The 22,695-nt window shown below is 42.8% G+C and overlaps 1 protein-coding gene across 2 annotated transcripts in view; it reads right to left on the reverse strand.

Moving 5' to 3' along the window:
* Positions 1 to 3,297: 3,297 nt before the first annotated feature.
* LOC144717603 (dedicator of cytokinesis protein 1-like) overlaps positions 3,298 to 22,695 on the reverse strand; it is a 214,263-nt gene continuing 194,865 nt past the window's right edge. For both annotated transcript variants that reach the window (XM_078593098.1, XM_078593097.1), the window contains 11 exons: positions 17,766 to 17,847; positions 16,536 to 16,620; positions 14,653 to 14,739; positions 13,797 to 13,973; positions 11,983 to 12,066; positions 11,156 to 11,293; positions 8,390 to 8,544; positions 7,590 to 7,845; positions 7,226 to 7,364; positions 4,688 to 4,860; positions 3,298 to 4,417 (listed from right to left, as the gene is read on the reverse strand). In XM_078593098.1, coding sequence (XP_078449224.1) covers positions 4,325 to 4,417; positions 4,688 to 4,860; positions 7,226 to 7,364; positions 7,590 to 7,845; positions 8,390 to 8,544; positions 11,156 to 11,293; positions 11,983 to 12,066; positions 13,797 to 13,973; positions 14,653 to 14,739; positions 16,536 to 16,620; positions 17,766 to 17,847 — 1,469 coding nt within the window. In that variant the 3' untranslated portion in view covers positions 3,298 to 4,324. The remainder of the gene's footprint in view (positions 4,418 to 4,687; positions 4,861 to 7,225; positions 7,365 to 7,589; positions 7,846 to 8,389; positions 8,545 to 11,155; positions 11,294 to 11,982; positions 12,067 to 13,796; positions 13,974 to 14,652; positions 14,740 to 16,535; positions 16,621 to 17,765; positions 17,848 to 22,695) is intronic.

The following is a 22,695-nucleotide window of genomic DNA, read 5'->3' on the forward strand; positions in this document are numbered from 1 at the left end:
CCGAGCAGGTTGAATTTCCTGCATTATAAGTTTGCGTGGGCTGACAAGTCTGGCACACTGCCATGACGGAAAACTACAGAGATGGAAATTAACCGGAGACCAAAGTGAACAATACACAGCTCACGAAAATGTAAGACGCTGTCTTTCCGACAGACCTGTTCTTCACCTGAGTACGGCTGCTTGCATTGTGGCCGAAACGTCGTGAGAATTATTTTATTATTGTAATTATTATTATTTTATTATTTCCCTTCTACATGACTTTACCGAAAGAACCAAGAAGATGAATCCCTGCAGTCACGAAAGCTTTAAATCGAAATTTAAGTGTAGCTTGTGGCGTTGCTCATCTCCCGTTTACAGCCCTGAGCCAGTGGTGGAAATTCCACATTCCAATGGCGGGCGTGAGTTCATCCATAGGACAGCCGCTCTTGGCTTCCCCACAAAGTGGTACTTGTTTTAGCGGCCCCAGATAAACATCTCGCCACGGTGGTGATATGTTAACTATCTCGCCTGACACCTGCTGCATATTTGGAGTTTATATGTTCTCCTTGTGGTCGCGTGGATTTTTCTCCCAAGTCATCTGATTTTCCCCTCCACATTTAGAAACATAAAGCCACTTTGTTTAGCTATCATTAATTGCCAGGTCACTTCTAAAAAAACCCAGCTATATGGCTCAGGGGGCCTTACCTGGTAAAAGAAAAAAATATATAGTTTAAGAGTTGAATAGATTTGGTGAATCAAAACCCAACCAGGATATGAACTCGCAACCTACCGATTGTAATTTGCTTTGTATATGCCGCTGAGCCACATGCCTGGCCCGTTGAGATCACTGTAATTTTGAGTACAATGCGAAAAATTCCAGGCATTTAATGCCACTGGACGCGGAGTTGAAGTATAACAATCATCTATAATCGTTGCCAATCATTTAGGATTCATCTTTACCAACACATTCAGTGAACCTGTTCCCCTACCAGTCCATTCGCACAGCACCCGCTGTTTCATTGGCAAGTACAGAATTACAAAAAACAAACCTGGCTTAATATGTCCTGCGGGTAAACCTAAGATTGGGCAATTATTTAATTGAATCACGTGCTGTAGTATATCGATTAAGGGTGCAACGATTCACTCCCGTGGGAAATGTAATTTTTGCAATTCAGGGTCGCAATACATATAAATATCATCGTAAAAATATTTATGTTGTGAATGTAGCGGCCACACAATAGCTCCAGGCGTTACGTAAACCTGTCACGCGCAACATATACAAATTTAAAAACGTATTTTTAGATAAACATTTTGGTGCATGCATCATCAATTTAGGAAATGGTATTCACTGATAAGTCGTTGCATCACCATACCTACAGTATTCGCATCGTTCAAAAATGACACATCACTAAAATGTGCTTCCTCAAATGTCATTGTCTCGTGAACTGCGATGAGGAAAACTACCTTTTTCAAGTTGTGTCCCTCCAACAGTCGTTTTGTTTTGCTCGGCAAACATATTGCGCGTGACTTTTGTTCGACTGGTATCTCGAAATTGAAAATGTCACGAGGGGTTGGACAAGAGGAGGGATGTAGTGCTTTCGGGGAAGTGAATTTAAGAACGAAGGACAGCATATGGCCTACTTATGGTGTTAAGTTTCGATGTCCAGCAAAGAGTTGCGGGAGATGTGAATATAATTTTTGCAAGTGTTTCTGGGAATTAGAGAGCAGGCGTTCACTCGGTGATGATGCCCAGGATGACTGAAACAAGGGGACTACCACAACTGAACAAAAGCAAAAAGCACGGAGAGTTGCATGCAGAGGATTATTCCGTGAGATATCTAAAGGAGAATACACGGATCATGGAACAAATTGCAAATCAGAGATATAATTTACTTTCAATGAGAGTGAGTCAGCGAGTGGGCTTGGACTGGACACATTGCAAGTTGGGATTACGGCCAATTGACGAGACTGGTGATGCAATGACAACCAAAGGAAATGATGTACATGAGAGGTCGACCCACACGGAGATGGAGCGATTAGATCAGTTCGTGCATAAGAGCGAGATGGATCGTGACATCACGTGGCCGACGTAGATGGTGACGGCATTGACGGAGACCTTCGTTCAGCAGCAGATAAAACATTTGCTAACGATGAGTGGAAATTCCAAATTGCATGATGCAAAGACAAATGTATTAATACATTAGGACAATAAGAACTTAGGATGAACAAACCTCCCCCCCCCCCACTGATTACACGGCAAGACTTAACGGGGTGTGGGGGCAGTTTATTCCGGAATAGGATGAGGAAGCAGGAGGATAATCCTCTGGGGCATGTTGGAAAGCACAAAAAAAATCTCCTTGTAAATGATACCTCTTCAGTAGCCTCCGTGCCTAATCCACATACCCTCACGGTAGGCTTACGTGACAAAACACTTACCAAGTGGCTATTTATTTGAAATTGTCTCCAGTGCAGCATCACACTATCATGTTTTCACACGGGTCCTGTGGAGGCTGACACAACTAAACACAACCATCATTATCGAGTCAGATTCAGCATTACATTTTAAGGCACAAGTGCATAAATTGCATACGATTTGAGATAAGTTGAAAAAATATATTGATTGCCAGTTTTCATTATTAATTAACATCGGCCAAGTCCAACGTTTCCTTGCATGCCAAGTCAGTGAGGATTTAGAATTCCTTTCTCTGTTAAAGCATTCAAATGTCGCAAGCCAATTTATTCCAAGAATTCCAATTTTCTTCTGAGTGTGGGCCTCACCTAGGGGCTGTTTAGTTCATTTCCTTCATACGTTAATGCATGGGGGGGGGGGGGGTCTGTGTTGAATATTGATGAAACACTAACATATGCTCAGCATTTCAATATGAATAAATAGTGTGAGAAGAACTACAACATAAGAATTTGCCAATTTGCAACTGTGCAGCGTAGCAAAGTGCGTTGCCAAGGGACGTGAGATAATCACTTCAGAGTGATGCATGATGGTGAAGCTATAACCTTCTTGAAATTGAGAATAATTAGTCGTAGCTTTTGGATGATCCATAATGATTGTTGCTCAATGCATGTAAATCATGTGTGTCCCGAATGCCATTGCCCAATAATCTTAAATGAAAAGCATCAATCTTGTAATTACACGAGAGATAAAATGTTTCGCGTTTGTTTCTTTTTCTCACTTATTTTTGTTTATACTTCCCTTGATAAAAGCTGACATCATTCAATAGCCCACCCACCATTTCGTAAACAAATATTAATGATTAAACGTCTTCCGCGAAAACTGACAAATGTTTGTGATCACTATAAAAATACAAATTATACATTTTATTTCAAGGGCAATTTTATTTTCATATTTAAGCTGGCTGCGTAACATGATAATATATAATTGTAAAAAAACATTTAAAATAGCACTCTTAATAATAAATCATTAATTTTGGCAATGCAATTCCAGTTTTTTTTCCTTCTGTATATAGTAAGTGTAAAAGCACACACAGTAAGTGAAAAAACAGTACATTTTACATGAGCTCTGAATGTAAAACTATGCTCCTTTTGTAAAAAAAAAAATGCATATGTACAAGCCTCTGACATTCCAGTTAGTTTTTTTTATGCCAGGGAGTTTATATCCATCAATGACTAAAGTTTTGTTCCGATAATAAATTTAGCACTACGAAATAAAAAAAATCATGAGCGTAAATGCTGTGCTGTTTGAAACTCGTAAAATGCAAATTTATGGTCTGATACTATAATGCACAAACGAATCCCAACATAAACCACAAATTTACAAGTTCCATATAAAAACATTGAACACGGCGAGATTAATGTCTATCATAGATCCAGCATGAGCTTACTACCGTTACAGCAGGCAATACTTCCATAGTTTGGTTTTAATTTCATCATGCCTTATTTAAAATACGTTCGACCTTATACGTAAAAGGCTTTTCTTTTAAAGACACTATTAAAGCTAGCTCATAAATATGTAACATTGCCAAATGATAGCAACAAAAGGCTTGCTTGCGCTAAGGCAGCACCCATTTATATGTTTAAATTTGGGTGAAAATAAGCACCTTCAAATGCAGTTAAAGCAAAACAAATGGTCCTTAACCTATTAAAGCAAAATTCAAATAAAATGAGGCTAGGCTCGCCGGTGCAAAGCTAAGTGAAAAGTAATCTTGATTTAGTTTTCTTTCTTTCGAATTGCAATAAAACACCTTGCAGGCGTGAGTTGATAATTGATCTCAGGTTTGCACTAAAAGGCCATTACGACCACGAGGCCATCCGGTTGGTAAATAACAACGGCTCTGGCTCCACTCCCCATGGAGAGAGTTTGGCTTTGTATCTACTGCTGCGGTTTATGTTTCAAAGATGCTTTTGGAGGCGGCGGAGGTGGTGATTTCCTCACGGTGCTTTGACTGAGATCCGTGACAAATTTCTGAAGAAGAAAAAAAAAACAAAGCGCTAGTCAGGTCAGCAGTTAATATGCCCAGAACATTCGGTAGAGATTATTTTCACAATTGACAAATACTTAATAAAATATTTGTATTTTCCTTTCCTGATGGTTACATGCCAATTAAATAATTGACGTTGTTAAATCACGAACAATAAACATCTCTTGCAGACGAAAAAAATAAACGAAACGACAAAGTTATTCCTTGAAATTATCAAACACCGCTGACAAAAAAACAATGTATTTCACGCTTACATCATCTTTTGCGGCAGCCCCACTCTGAGAGCTTCTGTACGCAGGAGTACGTCCACTGTTGTCATCCAGAAGGTTGGGGTCGCTGATGCAAGACCCCTTCCGTGGCAATGGAGGTGGCATCAGCTGATTTGCAGCTCCGTTGGAAGGGATCAGGTTCGTGAGGTCTGGAGCGCCTATTTTTGTCAGGTGAGCAAAGAACAGAACATTGCAATGGGAAGACCTTCTTACGTAACATAAGAGAGGGCCGTGTCACATTTTCCAAACATTAGGCTTTTTATGTTTTTACATTAAGGCGAGCTTAAAATGTTCCGCAAATATTAGAGCAACTTCAAAAAGAAAGCGTGATTTGTACTCGAAAATGTGCCGATGAATATCCACGTAATGTAACCATCCACCCTCAAATAGCCGCCCAATGCTCAATTGTTCAGGCCGACTTTGAGCTCTCGCTCCACGCCTGCAAGTGCTCGATCGAACGATGCGCCTGATTCGCAAAATAAGCACGCATCACACGCTACATTTGTATTATTATCCAGGGAATTTTCACAACTAGACATTACAACATGCATCTTTGGAAACTCGACCTTGTAGCCATGATATTTTCACACCCACAAAGTCACTGCCAGGCGGGTCATGGCAACCGTTCATTAAATAAGAGCAGGCCATGTATTTTCACGCAGATGTAGTTTGTCTTGTGTGTTTCTTGCAGAGCCATGTCACCGAATCTTTAAACCCAAGGACATTCACACTCGTCTCTAAATGCCGTTTTGAGTGTGGTTTTCAAAAGACTGTGCCGTAGCAAATATAACATTATGAATAGAGACACATATAGGCGTTATGTGCTTACAGTAAATAGGTTTTATTGGGCAGATGGCTCAGCGGTAAAGCAAGCGGCTCGCAATTGGAAGGTTGCAAATTAAAATCCTGGTTGGAGGGCGACTCGTCTCACCATCCCTCTGGGGTCAATACAGTTGGCACCACTTTGTGGGGAAGAAATCCGTCATGGGAACGTAGAATTTACACTACTGGCTCAGGAATTGCCAAGACATCACTTGCCAAGTGTTTTAGCTGTGTTATTGTTCATTTTGGCACATTCCATAGATGTATTAATATGCAAATGTTAATTTTCTCCATCTCGCCGGGTAGTTCATTGGCAGTTGCGGGCTCATCACGATTTGAAGGTTGCGAGTTTTCAAATCCTAGTTGGGGGTTCACTCAGCCAATAATACCTTTAGGGTCATAAAAAATAAGTACATCTTCGTGGTGAAATCAACAGTGGTTGTTTTGTGGTTATACTTACCCCTGCCATAGCAATGTGGAATTTCCACCAAAGGCTCAGGGGCTGTAAACAAGAATAAACCCTCAAAGCTAATTTGAGCGAGAAGTCATATTGACTCTTTACTATTAAATAGGTGGTCATAATAAACCTGCTGCAACCAAAAATATATCCAGGGCAGTTCCCAAAAAAAAAGCTAATTCAGGGTATACGTGTCTGTGCACACGTACGTGCATGCGATACATCTCTTGTGCACCCTTCAGTCTGACATACAAATGAAACCTCTGGGACATGTGTTTTGAATTAACATTAGCCATGTAAGTGGTGCTCTTCCATCTGATTTTTAACCTTTGCATAAGACTACGAGCTGCATAGCAATGCGTGCAGAATACGCAAAAAGGAATTGAGAAGAGTATCAAATAATAGGTCACTTGATTATAGTGAGAAAACCTAGAGACAATTCCATAGCTCTGCATCGTGGTTTAAAAAATAATAATAACTGTGTAGACAAAATATCGGACGTTTCAAAGGTGGAATGGTTACCGCACTGACAAGCAATCCAGAGGTCACTCGATCGATCTCCTGGCATGGCAGATGAAACCGTGGTGCGAGTTTCTTAAATCTCCCACCAGCAGGTTGAACGGGAACAGCGGCGGGACAGCACGCAAGATAGGCCAAATTGCAAACTAAAGGAGCTCTTTAAAACTTCCCCTTGAAAAACCAAACTAAACTAGTTGTACCAGGTAAGGCCCACTGAGCCATGTAGCTCTTTTTCAGAAGTAGCCTGGCAACAAATGATAGCTCAACAAAGTGGCTTACCATGTTTCTAAATGTGGAGGGGAGAACTGGAGGACGCAGAGAAAAATTCACGCGACCACGGGGAGAACATGCAAACTCCAAATATACAGCAGGCGTCAAGTTTGAGATCGAACCCAAGACCTCCTGCATACCAGGCGAGGGAGCTAAAATCTCGCCACTTAGTGCCGTCTATCAGGAGCGACTGGAGGCAAGCAATTATAGGGTTGCAACTTTACCCTTCTTGCTTTTAGTAATAATAAAAATACACTATGAATCATATAAATAGTAATTTGTACATCAGCTGTTCTTTCCATTTGAAGGCGCCACGTTTCAGAGACCAGTACATTGTCCGCCAGTAAGGGGGCGATGCGCTGCTTTGTCGTTTTACCCAGCACGTCAATGAAATACAAATACAACAAAAAACAACAACAAAAACAAAAACAAGCCGTGCGAGGTGCGAGTCGCACTGCCGATGGTGGCCAGCGTCTGGGAGGCGAGGGCCGACGACGCCGGGCGGTACGAGGGCATAGTCGGCACCGCGGACGTGGACTGGCGACGCTGCGTGTTCGGCGGAAGTCTCGGCCGCGCTGGTTTCTGAGGCGTCGCCTGCCGGGAGACCGGTCACACGACGCGGGCAATGCTTTTAACGACGGTCGCTTGCGCCCGCATCCGCCGGCGAGACGGGGAAGGCCGGCGCGTCGCTATCACCCGGCTGCCGAAACGCACCTTTTTGGCGCCTCGTGAATATTCCTGTACGTATGCGTGCAAGCGAATTGCTTGAAAACAATTGCCGTTAACGTGACGCTCTTTAGTTTCCAAAACGTTATGCACCTGTTCACACGTGGCACCATACTCCTGGCTGTGGACGGTCTGGTGGCAAACTGTGGCGGTGAGGAAGTGGGGCGTTTGCTCTGGCTGCGGTGCATCCCGTTCCTTCTCCTGGCCCTCCAGGTTTTTGCTGTTGCGTTTTTCCCTCCTCTTCTCTCTCCTCTCATCCTCGTCCCGGGACTGATTGCTCTCCTGAGCTCTTTCCAGGGCTTTGACGGCCGACGCCCAGGAAAACTTCTTCTGCGGAGTGTGGTCGGTCCTGTGGGTGGATGGATCACGAGAGAAACATGGCCCAGCTGACAATGATGAAGGGCTATTTATACAAAAAATATATATATATTTTAACCAACTTTCAGAATTTAGCATAATGTCTACATGGGTACTTTTAGCATTTTCATGACACTGTGCTAACTTGCCAGCAGTGCAAATTTAAATGGGCATTACCTTTATGATGGATAAAATAAATAAAATAAATGAACACAATAACTCAAGCTACTGTATCATCAAAATTCCGCATTAATTTTACGTGCGCTTGATTAAAATTCCTGCAGGCGAATAAAATGTGCACACTGTGCTTATAATTTAATTTGTAATTAAACGTAAATTTACGTAACCAAACCCCCCCCCCCCCTCCCTGCCTGCAAACCATAGCGACGATCGGAACACCGCACGGACACATCACATTTTCCCTGTCACCGCAACTGATTGATTTAAATTCCTCGACAAAAACGCCATTAACACGACTCGGCAGGAGATGAATTTTCATTGTGCGCTGAGGGGGAGGGAGGGGGGGGCGCCTTCACGTTTCTGCGCGAGGCTTGGGTGACGACGTGGGAGTGTCTGACGAGGCCGATGACACGGAGATGACAGACAGTGGGCGGTAAGGGCTTGACCCCATTCCCATTGACAAGGCCACAGAGCTGCGGCTCCGAGATCCCTTCTTCTCCTCCAGCAGGGGCTGTGGAACGGCAGCAGGAGCAGCGAGCGTCGGTTGATGACCACGACAAGACCTTGACATCATTACGTGCATTTATGGGGTTATTATTATTATTATTTTTTAGATCTGTGTCGCTGCACCGTTGTGCACTAACGCAGGAAGGCAGAAAATAAGGAGAATAATCTTATAACCGAAGTCAGAATCGTCATTTACAACTGGAGGAAGCCGATGAGCTAGTTACAACAGCAAACAATACAAAAATAAAGGTAAGCAAGTGACTAAATATAAATAAAAAATTTTAGACATCCGATTTCATCAAAGGTTGCACAAGGCAGCCAAGACAACAACAAAACAGTCCCAGACCACACCAAGATAACACCACACAGCGTTAGTCCCGCAATACAATCGCACACAAAGAGAAAGATCAAAATATTGCAACCCCAAACATCTTTGACGACGACGACGACGACGACAGCGGTTACAGGACATTGACGTGGACCGAGCGGTACCGCGTTTGCCGTCGCCTCTTGCCAAAGTTTGCGGTGCGAGCGCCGCTGCGGATGTATTAATGCCTAACAAGACGCTTGTCGTCGGCATCACAGTGGGATGTCTGCTGTTGTGACGTTATTCAGAGTAGGCCATGCCTGCTGGCGTCACGGTCCATTTTTTTTTCAAATTTGAAAAAAATGACCCCCAAATTACTTAATTGGGATGACACGAAGCAATGTCGCCACCCCCCTCCCCCTCGCCAGAGTGCAACTTGGGGACTCAATGAGGTGTGCTTGGGCAAATAAGTGTTGCCATAATCATAGTTATAAATAACAAAATACAATGGCAGATAAATAAACAGCACATCACTATATTCCTTAAAGACATCAACACACATTTGACTGCCAGGTAATATATATTTGCTGATACTGTGTGGTCAACTGCAGCAGAAATCTAAGAATGTACCTGGGCGCAACACAAGTTTGTAAAGAAATGCAAAAGGATGATGATGGTTGCAGCAAGTGTTAAGTTCTATTGAATTTCACGTGATCACTCCGAGTGGTCTCGAGAATTGACAAGCCGCAGCATTTGTGCAGACAAGCGGCAATCCAATAAGGAGTTGTATTTCAGCCTCTTGGGCTGCCAGCATTCCTATGGATTGGGAAATGTAGGTCTTCGCCACGTCATGTCGGAGGTTATGTCTGACACTTGTCGATGTCAACGCCAAGTGAAGTTGTTCATGCAAGTAGAACAGACACAGGTGCAGCCTCTCGTGTGTTTGCTCATGCCACTCCTAGTCAGAAGGCCCTCCTAGAAGGCATTTTGGCTCACTGCCATGCTGGCCAAATGCCCTTGGAAAAAATGAGAGTAACCGCATTTTACCCCACCACACACAACCTGTTGATCGATTAACTGTGGTATACCATTTATACCGAGGTGGGGAATTTTGATCAACTTGACAGTTTTTTCGACTGTTTTGCGAGTTCGAACTGGTCACCTGAAGACGGTCGCTTGTGTTGCGATCGAAACGTCGTGGTCTATTAGTACTTTTCTATCTACGTGACTTTACCGAAAGAACCAAAGAGTATGGTTACCTAAGGATAGTGTACTAACCATCACATCATGGCAGCATCCCTGTACAGTTGGTGATTGAAGTGACGCTTCAGGATTAGCATTTGGAAACTGAATTTGGTCATGAAAAGTATCATACCCGTGTGCCTGAATAATAACTTGCTCATTGCATACATTGCCTGCTTTGCCGTAGATCAAAACACGTGAACAGTTGCAAAGAAAGCTTGGATAAATGCAAGCTGAAATTACACTGAAAGACAGAAAGAAACGTAAGGGAATAAATGCAAATTACAGACATGATATTGACTCCACATTGGAACCTCATTATCATCTGGTCCAACACCATGTGAGACTAGGCTCTAAGGAAAGCTGTCTCGGGTGTGGACCAATCAACTTCAAGGACAGTGCATACATTATCAGAGTTATGTTTTTTTGTATGCATTCCGACTGCAGGTATTGTGATCAATGCAAACATGACTCCTTGTAAAAAAAAAAGGTGTCAGTTTTGTTGCCAGATAAAAGGGTAAAAAAAACTATTATCATGACATTGACTGTAAGGAGCAGTAAGTGGGCCTGGGCAGGTCGCGTCTCTCGAAGCGATGATGGTGGATGGAGGAGACTGCCGACAGAATGGCAGCCAAAGGTGAAAATGCACCCAAGAGGATGCCCACTGCGGAGATGGAGTGACGGGATCAGCTCACGTGGAGGAGATGGATTGTGGCAGTGGGGCACCATCTGGGATAACAGCTGCGTGGAGGAGGCCCTCATCAAATAGTGGATAGATAATTGCTGATGATCATAATTTAATTTCACGCGGAAAAAAGTACTGCAAACTCTTAACAGCTCGGTGACCCATTCGTTAGTTTTTATTTCCTGCTACGCTTCATAGATTTGTTTTATTTACTGAGGCAGATGAAACAAAAGTAACATTGTACGTGGCAATGCAGCTGGCACCATGTGCGAAATGATGTTGAGCTATTTTCGCTCGCTCGCTCGCTTTTCAATCCGCTTGTCCTGGTGAGGGTCGTGGCTATTTTACATTCCGTAAATGCAACACTATTACACAGCTTACCAGAACGCGCACTCCGTACTGTTTTTCCACCTTGGCCTTTAGCTGATGGAAACACTTCTCGACGCGCTCGTGTAATGGCCTTAGGTCGTCTGGGATCTTTTCGCCATGGATCTTCACGGCAGCTGCCAGCATCGGTGTCTGAAATGAAGATTGAAGTGTTTATTTCATGGGCTCTGCTGCCACCGAGATCATCGCTTCGCTTCACCGTCGCACACTGCCACATGTCGCGAGAATCGACGGATAGTTTCATCGTGTAAACCTCGGGACATCGGTGTGCCTTTTAAAGATGTTCGCGAAAAATAATGCGCACGCGAGGACCATGCGCTGGTCTTTAGAAGTAGTGAATTATATGTATGGAAGTCGAAAGATGGCTGTCACAATATTAGTAAATAGCATTGTTTCCCCTTTTGTTTGTAACTCAAAGGTTTGGGCAACCTTTTGATCAATTCGACGAGTTTTCAATTGGGCAAATCACTAATGGCCGTAACAAGATTATACTTCAGTTTGGTTGATGTAGAATATTTACACAAATATAGTTACCCCTTTTATTGACGGAAAGAGCTAATGCATAAACAGTTTTAACGTTAGTTGGAAAGTATAAAAAGCACACACTGGAGTGCTATACATTCGCATCGCTCCAATCTGGGCCTTAAATTAAACTCTAGATCTAAGATTTGCTGGGTGCAGATGTCTGTTCCAGTGGGCGAACACAGTGAGCTATGCGGCTGACATATAATAGCTCTTTCCATCTCAGCAACAGAAGTTTCCAAGTTGAAGTTTTTAACTTTGAAAATAATCCATGAGTGACATGAAAAAAATATCTCTACCTGCCAAGCAATTAAATCCTTGAGCTTTTCCAGCTTCTCGTAATCTTCTGGATTCTCCTTCTCGTACTTGTCGTTGAAGAAGGCCTGTCAAAATTATCGTCATTTAACTGCATATAACAACACTGAGACTCGTGCACACATGCTTGTATAGACATATAGCATACAAAGACAACGATTCCCCATATAGCCTTTAACAGACTGTTGGGGCAAGTGCTGTTAGCGGGCACCTACTGAAGGCCGGTACGGCACACGAGGTAACGGGTGGCCAGCACCACGCCCGGCCGCCTTTGTCTCCCTAGTGGCAACGTTTTTTACACATCGCACCAGGTACTCGTTTGAAACTAAGTCGATCGAGGGGGAGGAGGCCCAGGACCGGTTCAGGTAATCGTCACACTGGTGTTGGCCATGAGCCGGAATCGAACTTGGGTCACCGGGTTTGAAGCGCAGAGTGCTAACCGCTACACTACCGCTCCCCACACACATATATAACATAGGGCATGTCATAATGCACCCCCTTAATGATATGAGGGATTGTTACGATTCACAGTCACAGTATTATTTAAGAATGTTTCTTTTTGTTAGCATTGTCTCATTTATTACAATTGTGTAAAGGCATACCGTGGACGCTGAGATATAAGCCACACTCCTTGGGTTGAGTGAAGAGCAACATCTGATACAGAGTGTAACTGGAGGATCTGTTTCTTACATCAGAACTGCATGTAAGGTGCGCTCGTATGCAGCTTGCCCTGTATTCAAGCATAATTTGTGTAGCTTCAGTCAGTAGATTTTGCATAAGGCCCACTAAGCTACAAAGAAGCTCTTTTTCAATGACGACCCGGTAAATGACTAATCCATAGATGCACAATTTTATGCTTGTATCATGGTTTCTTGGGTGTAGCAATCAATTTGAATCGACCAATCATTACACGCCTTACTAATAATCCTGCATGTAATTTACTTTTGGCTGTATCGCCCATCGAAGCTGGGCCCATGCCAAATATTTTACTTGTTACTATCACCTAAGATGGCAAGACTTAATTTTTACAATGATTTACAAATCGCCAGTTAAAAGTGTTTTCAGAAATATCCTTGTTTTAATAAGCACTGTAATCTATTGAGAAATAGACAGAAATTGTCACACCCTACTGATATTTTTTTTAGCAGCACCCTCCTGAAGGAGAGCTTTGAGACTCAGAGAGGCTTTCCTAGGATAAAACGCGTAGAAAGTAGGTTATCACATAATCAACTTTTATTAATCTTCTTGGTTCTTTCGGTAAAGTCACGTAGAAGGGAAATAATAAAATAATGAAAATAAAACATAATAAAATAATTATCACGACGTTTCGGCCACAACGCAAGCAGCCGTCCTCAGGTGAAGACCAGGTCTGTCGGGGAGACATGAGACAGCGTCTGACCTGGTCTTCACCTGAGGACGGCTGCTTGCGTTGTGGCCGAAACGTCGTGAGAATTATTTTATTATGTTTTATTTTTATTATTTTATTATTCCCCTTCTACGTGACTTTACCAAAAGAACCAAAAAGATGAATCCCTGCAGTCACGAAAGCTTTAAATCGAAATGTAACTTTTATTAAGTCGACTTCCAGAAACTGGTTTCGCTAAACATCTTCCACCTCTCGTGGCACTGCATTCTGCTCTGGGCCATGGATTAACAGTGTGAGATTTGTGCAACTCGGCTCGCAAAGCACAAATGACGGTGATGCGTGATGGCAGGGCCCCGCGCTATTTACGCGGCGGTGCAAATCGGCAGGCCCGCAAGCCGTTCAGTGGCGAAACATTCCACCGCGACCCCTGACCTTCTCGTAGTTGGCCAGGCCACCCATGACGGCTGGATCCACGATTCCGCTGAGCCGCATGGACAGCGGGTTGATGGGAAGGTTGGGGTTATTGTGGTGTTGCAGCACCATGGTGAGGATCTCATCATTTGCAATGCCCATGGCCTCGATGGCATTCTCCAGCGGGCTGATCTCCACCTGCAGGTATCGATTTGTCTGGGTTGAAGGATGATGTGATTCACACCACCACCTTATCCCCAGGACCAATTCAACCTTTTTAAAAACTTTCAATTTGTGGATTAGTTTTTTTCATAAAAAAAAAAACTTTCCTTCTGCATTGTAGAAAAAAAGCTTACTTTTGAAATGTGGCATTGTACCAACCAATGAGTATGTACCAACACATTTCAAAATTGTGGTCATATTCATTATACCTACACGTATTCATATAAAGGTGCAGCCCTGCAATTGCTTGCCTCCTCTCCAGAGAGCCCCTCTGGTGGGTATTTGGCCTACTCTTCCACGCAGGGCAGGCACCTTGGAAGAAGTGGGCACTTTACCCCACCGCTCGCGACCTGCCAATCGGCTTAACCGTGGTGAGCCCATTTATACTGCTGGGTCGACAGAGGCGGTTGGAGGGGTGGGATTTAAGGTACCGGCACCAGTTGTTCAAACTCTCGCGTTGGGAGCTGAACCGGCCACCTTTGGATTGCCAAGTCTGGTGCGCTAAACATTGCACCGGGGCAGCATCCCTTCCCGCGCATATAAAGCACCCGAAGCATGTTTGCTGATAACATATTCAGCTCACAAACACAGGGCCATTACAGAATGCATTAGAACACATGTAGGAAGAAAAGGGAGTAAGCATCCCCGTGCTCACCGTGCTTGTTGTTATCACTTCAAACCAGCGCAGTATTCCAGGAAGCTTGTAGGCAGTCACAAAAATTGTTCTTTCGATCCACATCGTCTGGAAACGGCACATTGTACATCATGCGTGGGCAACCGTAGATGCAGTACGCCCCAGAGATTTGCGATTAAAGGCCATTGCTGTCCACGACCTTGTATACATTACTCTTTGGTTCTTTCGGTGAAGTCACGTAGAAATAAAATAAATTAAATAATAGAATACGACATTACGATTGCAACACAAGCAACCATCATCAGGTAGAACTACATTTCAGAGAGAGACTAAACGCAGACACGGAGACACACAGACAGACATACAAGCAGAGAGACACACACAGAGACACACAGAGAGAGACACACAACACAGACACACAGACAGACAAGCAGAGAGACAACACAGAGACACACAGAGAGAGACAGAGTGTATGTCTATATTGTGTGTCTCTCTCTGCTTGTGTGTCTGTCTGTGTCTCCGTGTCTGTGTTTTGTCTCTCTCTCAAATGTAGTTCTACCTGATGACGGCTGCTTGTGTTGCAATCGAAACGTCGTATTCTATTATTTAATTTATTTTCTTTCTAAGTGACTTTACCGAACGTCCCCAAGAGTAATTCCTGTAGTCACGAAAGTTTCGAATCAAGCTTGTATACATTTATCTATCGTTGTGGTGTAATATTAAAAAAAGGTGAAATAGTATACATTTATAGATTAAAAACTATCGTGTGCAGCATTACATACAATATGGTACAGCATTGCATATCCAACTGGTTGGGAGACTGGGCTATAGGTGGATATGTGCCAAGGTCGAGATTACAGAAAATAAGTGGTATTACAATTTCAATTTAAAGCTTTCGTGACTGCAGGGATTCATCTTCTTGGTTCTTTCGGTAAAGTCACGTAGAAGAAAAATAATAAAAATATAACATAATAAAATAATTCTCACGACGTTTCGGCTACAACTCAAGCAGCCGTCCTCAAGTGAAGAATGAAACACCACCAAGCTTGGAGCGTATATTTGAGCTGGGTTGGAGGGGGAAGAAGAGCGCCTTGACAAAATAATTTGCATATCAAGAGGGATTTAGCATATTTATGGGAAATGCGTAGGAGGTGGGCGGGGGGTTTCAAAGTATATTATGCCCGTGCATTATGCAGGATTAGCAGCAGCAATATGACTTTGAAACCCCCCGCCCACCTCCTACGCATTTTCCATAAATATGCTAAATTCCTCTTGATATGCAAATTATTTTGTCAAGGCGCTCTTCTTCCCCCTCCAACCCAGCTTAAATATACGCTCCAAGCGTGGTGGTGTTTCATTCTTCACCTGAGGACGGCTGCTTGCGTTGTAGCCGAAACATCGTGATAATTATTTTATTATGTTTTATTTTTATTATTTTATTATTTTCCTTCTACGTGACTTTATCGAAAGAACCAAGAAGATGGTATTACAATGTTACTCAAAAAAAATGAACACAAACTTATTTTAACATAGGCATATGCTTGATTGTACTTTATAAGTTAATGTTTGTACTTAGATACGTGATTTGTTCGTATTTATTTTAATGGCTTGCTTACATTTTCAATACGTTGCACTCCTATCGGGTTTTTGTATTGTTATTGTAACTTTCTGACCTGCCCCTCCTGGAAAATCTGTCAAAATAGCTTCATGGCTAATTGTATTCCTCCAGTCTAAATCAAGATTCTGATGCTGATGATGTACACACGATTTAGAATGCATTTGCCCTTGAAAACGTTGTGATTTGTGAACATCTTTCTGATGGATAATTGGTCAGGGCGGACATTTGATTATAATCGGATGTAGGACATTGTGTTTTTAAGATGAATAAAAAAATAACAACGTACGGCAAATTCATTGTCTGGGTCCTTTTCTCCCTTTCGGAACGGCCGTGAGTAGGAGAACTTGTGGACGTGGTTGTTCTTGTAGAAGCTTCAGATTGATGGCGACAGTTAAACACAGCTCACATAGGTAAAACATATTAAATGTAATGAATACAATTACAACACTGGGGTGGAAGTGATTAGTTGAATTGTCACCATTCAGGATAATTATTCAACTAAAGTATTTTTTAGGATCTTTTTTTACTGTCTTATTAGTATTGTTACTTCTATTTTTTTGCCTATCTTTTTCATTTCTCGGTTAAAAATGCAGGCGGCATTTGCGACCAATATTATCCATGAGGTTTTTTTTGGGTTAGATCGCGTAAATATAAATGTGTCGTTAAATCCGCCACCACCCAACAGCCAATTAGTAAGGTTTGTCACGTAAACGAAACGTGGCAATTCGTTACTTGTTCAACACACCGGTGTGTTGGAGAGTAAACCCACAACAATTACAATTCGCGTACGACGTTTCGCAGGTAATTACAACCAGCCTCATCAGGCGACAGCCAGAATTTTTGAGAAATCCTGTTTCGGTCTTACATTTGTTGTTTGCCCCCATTAGCCTAATCTACGTACAATTTACAATCCACCGCTCTATGAAAGCCTCCGCACGTTGTATTGGTCATGGGAGTTGCTTGACCGTACTTCAATGTTTGACCATTTATTACGCGCGTGATTTGAAGCATGTATCACGAGCATAACGATATGAATCAATTCATCAGTGCATTGTTACACCCCCGGTGTCAACATACACCCCCCCCCCCCACGCCTTTCAGTCATGGGAGTTGTTTGGCCATACTTCACCGCACCAGTCAGCGTGGACCGGTGAAGTGGAAGTGTCCAGGATCAATTCAGATATCATTCGCCACTGATGTCAGCCACGGCTGGGCATCGACCCGAGGTCGCGGGGCGTGCGTAGTGCGCGGTGCCGGATGGTGGAGGGGCCCACTGATCGTTTCGGTTATCTCGCGCCACTGATGTTGGCCGTGGCCAGGAATCGAACATGGGATCACCAGGTCACGAGCTGCTCCAACTCTTATTTGCATAATTGGTGTAAGTCGTGAAATCAAATTGAGGTGCGTTCTCAAATGCACGTGCCGATGCATGTATCACGAGTGTAAGAAAAATCCATTTTAATCAAACTATCGTAACCTGCCTGATATTTATGAAGGGGAAGTGTGAGTGCTTTACCTCATCAGGGATTCTGGAACATTCTTGCCCTTGAATTGCGGCTGTTCCTCGAGGATTGGCTGGACAGTGAAGCATTGCACGTCTTGTTTTTGGAAAGGTTATTAAGATAAACAATTGTTTTTTTTATCTTTGCACTGCATGTGTCTCCTTAACACCCGTAAACACATTTATAGATACACCACTAAAATAAGAGGGCCACACATTGCAGGAGCGTTATTTTCAAAGCTTCTACATGTCCCCTTTGAATGGTTGAGACGAGGCGTGATGTATAAGGTGCTCTGAGATGCCAAGGCATTGAAGCATGTGCCACGTAAATGTACTTATTAAACCTCGCAGCACTCTGGACTGCAAGGCGTGGGGCCATTCCTTTGGCCATCTTTTTAATCCCCCGTTAATAAAAGGGTCATACATCATTGGGTATCCAGAAACGGATCACTCTCCATCCATATTCTGTAGTTCATGCACAATCAAATTAGCAGGGTTACGAGGGTCCATTAGAAGAGCCACTACAATGGATGTGATGCAACGATTAGAACGCAGACACACAGAGATATGCATCTTCACTCTCGAATAGACGTGAGAAATTTGTCTGTATGAGCCAACGTTTCAGAAACGGCATCACAACCACGCGCTGCTGGTCAGCCTGATGTCACAAGTGACGTCACTACAAGAGCATGGGGTCTCATAGTAGTAGCTCCATAACTGATGCTATTTTCGTTGTCAAATATATTATTGAGCAGCGTTCGGTCACCTTCGTTTGGCAAGTTGAGAGGAAAAGTTGTACGTCGTGCTTACGGACTGACGCGCTGTACACACACCTTGGGATCCAGTCGCGTCAAAGCCAAAGATTGCCATTGTTTCAAAGCAATCTTGTATATAAAAAATTGTATTTTCAAATGTGATGAACGCACCCCTATGTATGTTGCTTCACTAATTATAATTCCATTGCTGTAAAAGCACCTAAGTCATTTTCAAAATGTACTGGACAAAATGTCAAAAGGTACCGAGTTGTTTACACGCTGACATTCAGCGCACAAGACGACAGATGAAGCCTTCAAAATGCAGCCATTGTACTGTGGTTTACAAATCGAGGAAAAGCCGCCATTTGATAACAGTTTACTACCACTATGCTGTGCATTTATTAACACATAAATAACTATTTAACTGTATACCCGGGCAGGTGACTTAGCGGTTGACCGAGCGGCTCACAATCAGAAAATTGCGAGTTGAAATCCCGGTTGGGTGTTGCCTCTGCCCATCAAGCTGACTGGGGTCGATAAAATACGTACCACTTTGTGGAGAAATCAACAGTGGTTGTCGTATGGATGGACTCACCCCTGCCATAGGAATCTGGAATCTTCATCAATGGCTCAGGGCTGCAAACAGAAGATGACCACTGCCCCAATGTTCGTTGGAGCAGGAAATCGCTTTGACATGAAAACAAAATTTGATGGTGCCATTAAAATGAATAATATGTTTCGTGGACAACACAATGATTGCAAAGGCTACTTGTATGGGTACATGCGTGGGTTGTTAATGCACGATTAGACTCAAGGACATGTAGGTGACTCTGACCCAAAGGATGTCCATCGGAGTGTAGAGTGGAAAAGAATTGTATGTTTGTCTCAGTGAGTCGAGCTGATTTTCATAATAATAAGCAGCACCAAGTCCCATTTAAAAACAAATAAAGTTGGGTTGACTCTTCTCAAAGTTATAATACACTAGATCTTTTACAGATCTAATATTCTTGGCCTGAACACAATTGAAACAATGGTGAAAGTTTCTTTCATCCCTCACGGGGTGGGGTAAAGTGTAGTTATTCCCACTTCGTCCTAGACATCTGGCTAGTGCGGAAGAGTAGGCCAAAACACCCTCTGCAGCGTCTCTCCAGAGAGCTTCCTCTAGTGGACAGCCCCCCACCAGCAGTGGTGTGGAAGCAATTGCCCTGCTGAACCTTGTACTTATTACACACAAACTGTGACAGTTTGTTTAATTGATGTAGCTTTACCACACTCGCATCGAAATAAGCGGTAGATTAGAACTGCGGTGTTATATGTAAAACGTAGGCAATTCCAGCTAAATGTTATATAAAGGCACATCCCAAAACAGGAATGACCTTGCGCCACACTCGTTTGCATCCCTCTCTCAGCAAAACAGCTTTTCTGTTTGCCTAAATTCTAACCTTGCGCCACACTCGTTTGCATCCCTCTCTCAGCAAAACAGCTTTTCTGTTTGCCTAAATTCTAACCTCGGAATGGACAATCGCTGTCGCTGGTGGTGCCTAACCTCTCCATATGGATGACTGCATTGAGCGGGAACAGTGCGTGGGTGGGTTGAGCCAGGAGGGTTCTCTCCCCAGATAGGATGCATTAGCGTGCCACCAGCGAGCTCCCACGTGGATAGGTGGGCTTGGTGCAGCATAACAAGCGTTAAGCAATTCTTCCATGCAGCTGTCACTCAAGGTCGTATCACATGTTAAGATATATATATAAAAAATAATTCATTACTCTTTCTTTGCTGTGATCTTCTTGGTAGGTAATGAATCATGCTCTTGAGAAATGCCCCCTCCCCACCACCCCACTGGAGAATTTAATTTTAAAAAATAATCTACCTTTCAGTATTAAGTGGTTGAAAGAATGCCGCAACTTTTGTCCAGTCCAGTATAACAAAAAAACTAATATGATAAAAATGCTTAATCCAAAGTAAATGTTATATTGAGGGTGTATTTTTTTTATAATAGCACGTCTTGCAATTATTTATGAACATAGGGTTATGGATATATAACAAAAACATGGCTGTAGTAATAGTGAATGTTTTTCCATTAACCATAAATCTAGGAAAATACATTTGAGAAATTACAAATGTTTGTCGAACGAAGTTTGTCAAATTTTTAGTTGTTTCTGTATAAAATTAAACTTATAAATATAAAACTGCCAAAGCAGAAGACCAATGACCACCCCGAGGCTTCATTTCATTCAGGTATAGCAATCTTATTAGTTTTGTAAATCAGCATTAGTAGACGGAAAATAATATACCGCGTCCATTTCACCGTTTTTAATACCTCATGGAGCTGTAGAGACTTGTTATTATTCTTATTTCAGCAGATTTGTTTTCTCACAAAAAAAACTCTCACTGAACATTTGAAACACTTTGTAATAGTAGACTTTGTAAAACCCCAGCTGTACTACCCGGCTTCGCCCGGGACTTGGATTCACCACACCCGGCCGCCTTTGTCTCCCCAGTGGCGATATTCACACACCACACCAGTTACTCGTTTGAGGCTGAGTCGACTTAGGGGAGGCCTAGGACCGGTTCAAAGAATTGTCACTGGTGGTGGCTGTGAGCGGGACTCGAACTCGGGTCGCCGGGTTCGTAGCGCACACTACAATGCGTTACGCTTCCACATGCGCGGGTCACATGACAGATTTGACGTCACAGCTCACTTGTCGTGCAAAAAATATAAGCATTGTTGAGCTCCCCCCCCAAAAAACATACAAAAGTGTATTTTTATAATTTTTGCATGGTGTACAGTCTGGAAAGTACCCACATGGCAAATTTCAAGTTTGTTGCATGTCGGGAAGTACGCTAAACATTTTGAACAGACACACATTATCACAACTTTGCCTTTAATATATATGGAGATTTTAAATCTCAGTGCGTGTAAGATTATTGAAAAAAATTGTTCTAGAAAGCACGAATAGTTTGGGGACTTTGCAGAAGCGCAAGTCTCTGGTGGTCTCTGGCTATTTTACTTAAAACAGTGCTCTTTCAGTCCACTTGTATGTGTTATGTTCAATGCAAAACTAGTTGTGCACTTCATGGAACCTCCTTTGCCAGTACCAAAATATACTAGTAGGGGTTTTTCCCCTTTTTTCTGGCAACAAAACTGACACCTTTTTGCAAGGAATCATGCTTACATTAACCACAATACTTGCAGTCAAATGCAAACAAAAAACAATACTCTGATAATATAAGCATTGTCTTTGAAACTGATTGGTCCACACCAGAGACAACTTTCTTCAGAGCCTGGTCTCATATGGTGTTCGAACAGATGACGTCAAAAGGCGCACATATATATGATTCCTTGCAAAAGGTGTCAGTTTTGTTGCCAGAAAAAAGGGGGAAAACCTATTAGTATTTGTGTACTATTCAATTAACAGCCCGCGGCATCATTTCGGTTCGTAAATTAAAACTAAGCGCATTCGTTAAAAGGTCTACATAGATTCGTACGGTTTTAAATATAGTTGTACTCGAATTGTAAATGTTGTGGGTTTACTCTCCGACACACCAGTGTGCTGTTTCGTTAACTTGACAAACCTTACTATTTGGCTGTGTCTGGTGGTGGCGGGTTTAACGACGCATTTATCTTCACGCAAACTAACCCAAATACTCTATTATGGTGTGCAATGGTTAGGTATGTGTCCATGAGGTCTTGTGAACTCTGCAAGTTTTTGCAGTTGGGCCATGTAGCTCTCCGACGCGTTTTTACATTGCACCATGTGGCGTTCGGAATGGAATACTCAATAATTGGATCATGAACTTCCCAGCACGTGCAGCAAAAACATTGGCCAGCAGCCGAAACGCCTCGCAGAGCTAGAAATTAAACCCGTTTGTAATTGACAAAATCTCTCTCGCGAAGCTCATTTCCTAACTTTTAAAAATTCACACGATCTCTGATGTTTGACTCCATGTGCCGCCGGCGGCTTCTTCAGCTCCCTCGGCAACGTGCAGCGAAGCATCGCAACAATCGTCCCGAACATTCTCGCGACACAACCCCAAAAGAAAATAATTAATGATTTTATTTTATACCTACGTGACTTTACCGAAATAACCAAAGAATATGGCTTCCTGCAGTCACGAAAGCTTCAAATCAAGATACAACCCCAAAAACCCATCGGAGAGAGAGAGAGCCACGTCCATCGCGACAAGA

The sequence above is a fragment of the Lampetra planeri genome, chromosome 4 (genome assembly GCF_965212315.1).
Source record: "Lampetra planeri chromosome 4, kcLamPlan1.2.h2, whole genome shotgun sequence".
Taxonomy (NCBI): Eukaryota; Metazoa; Chordata; class Hyperoartia; order Petromyzontiformes; family Petromyzontidae; genus Lampetra; species Lampetra planeri.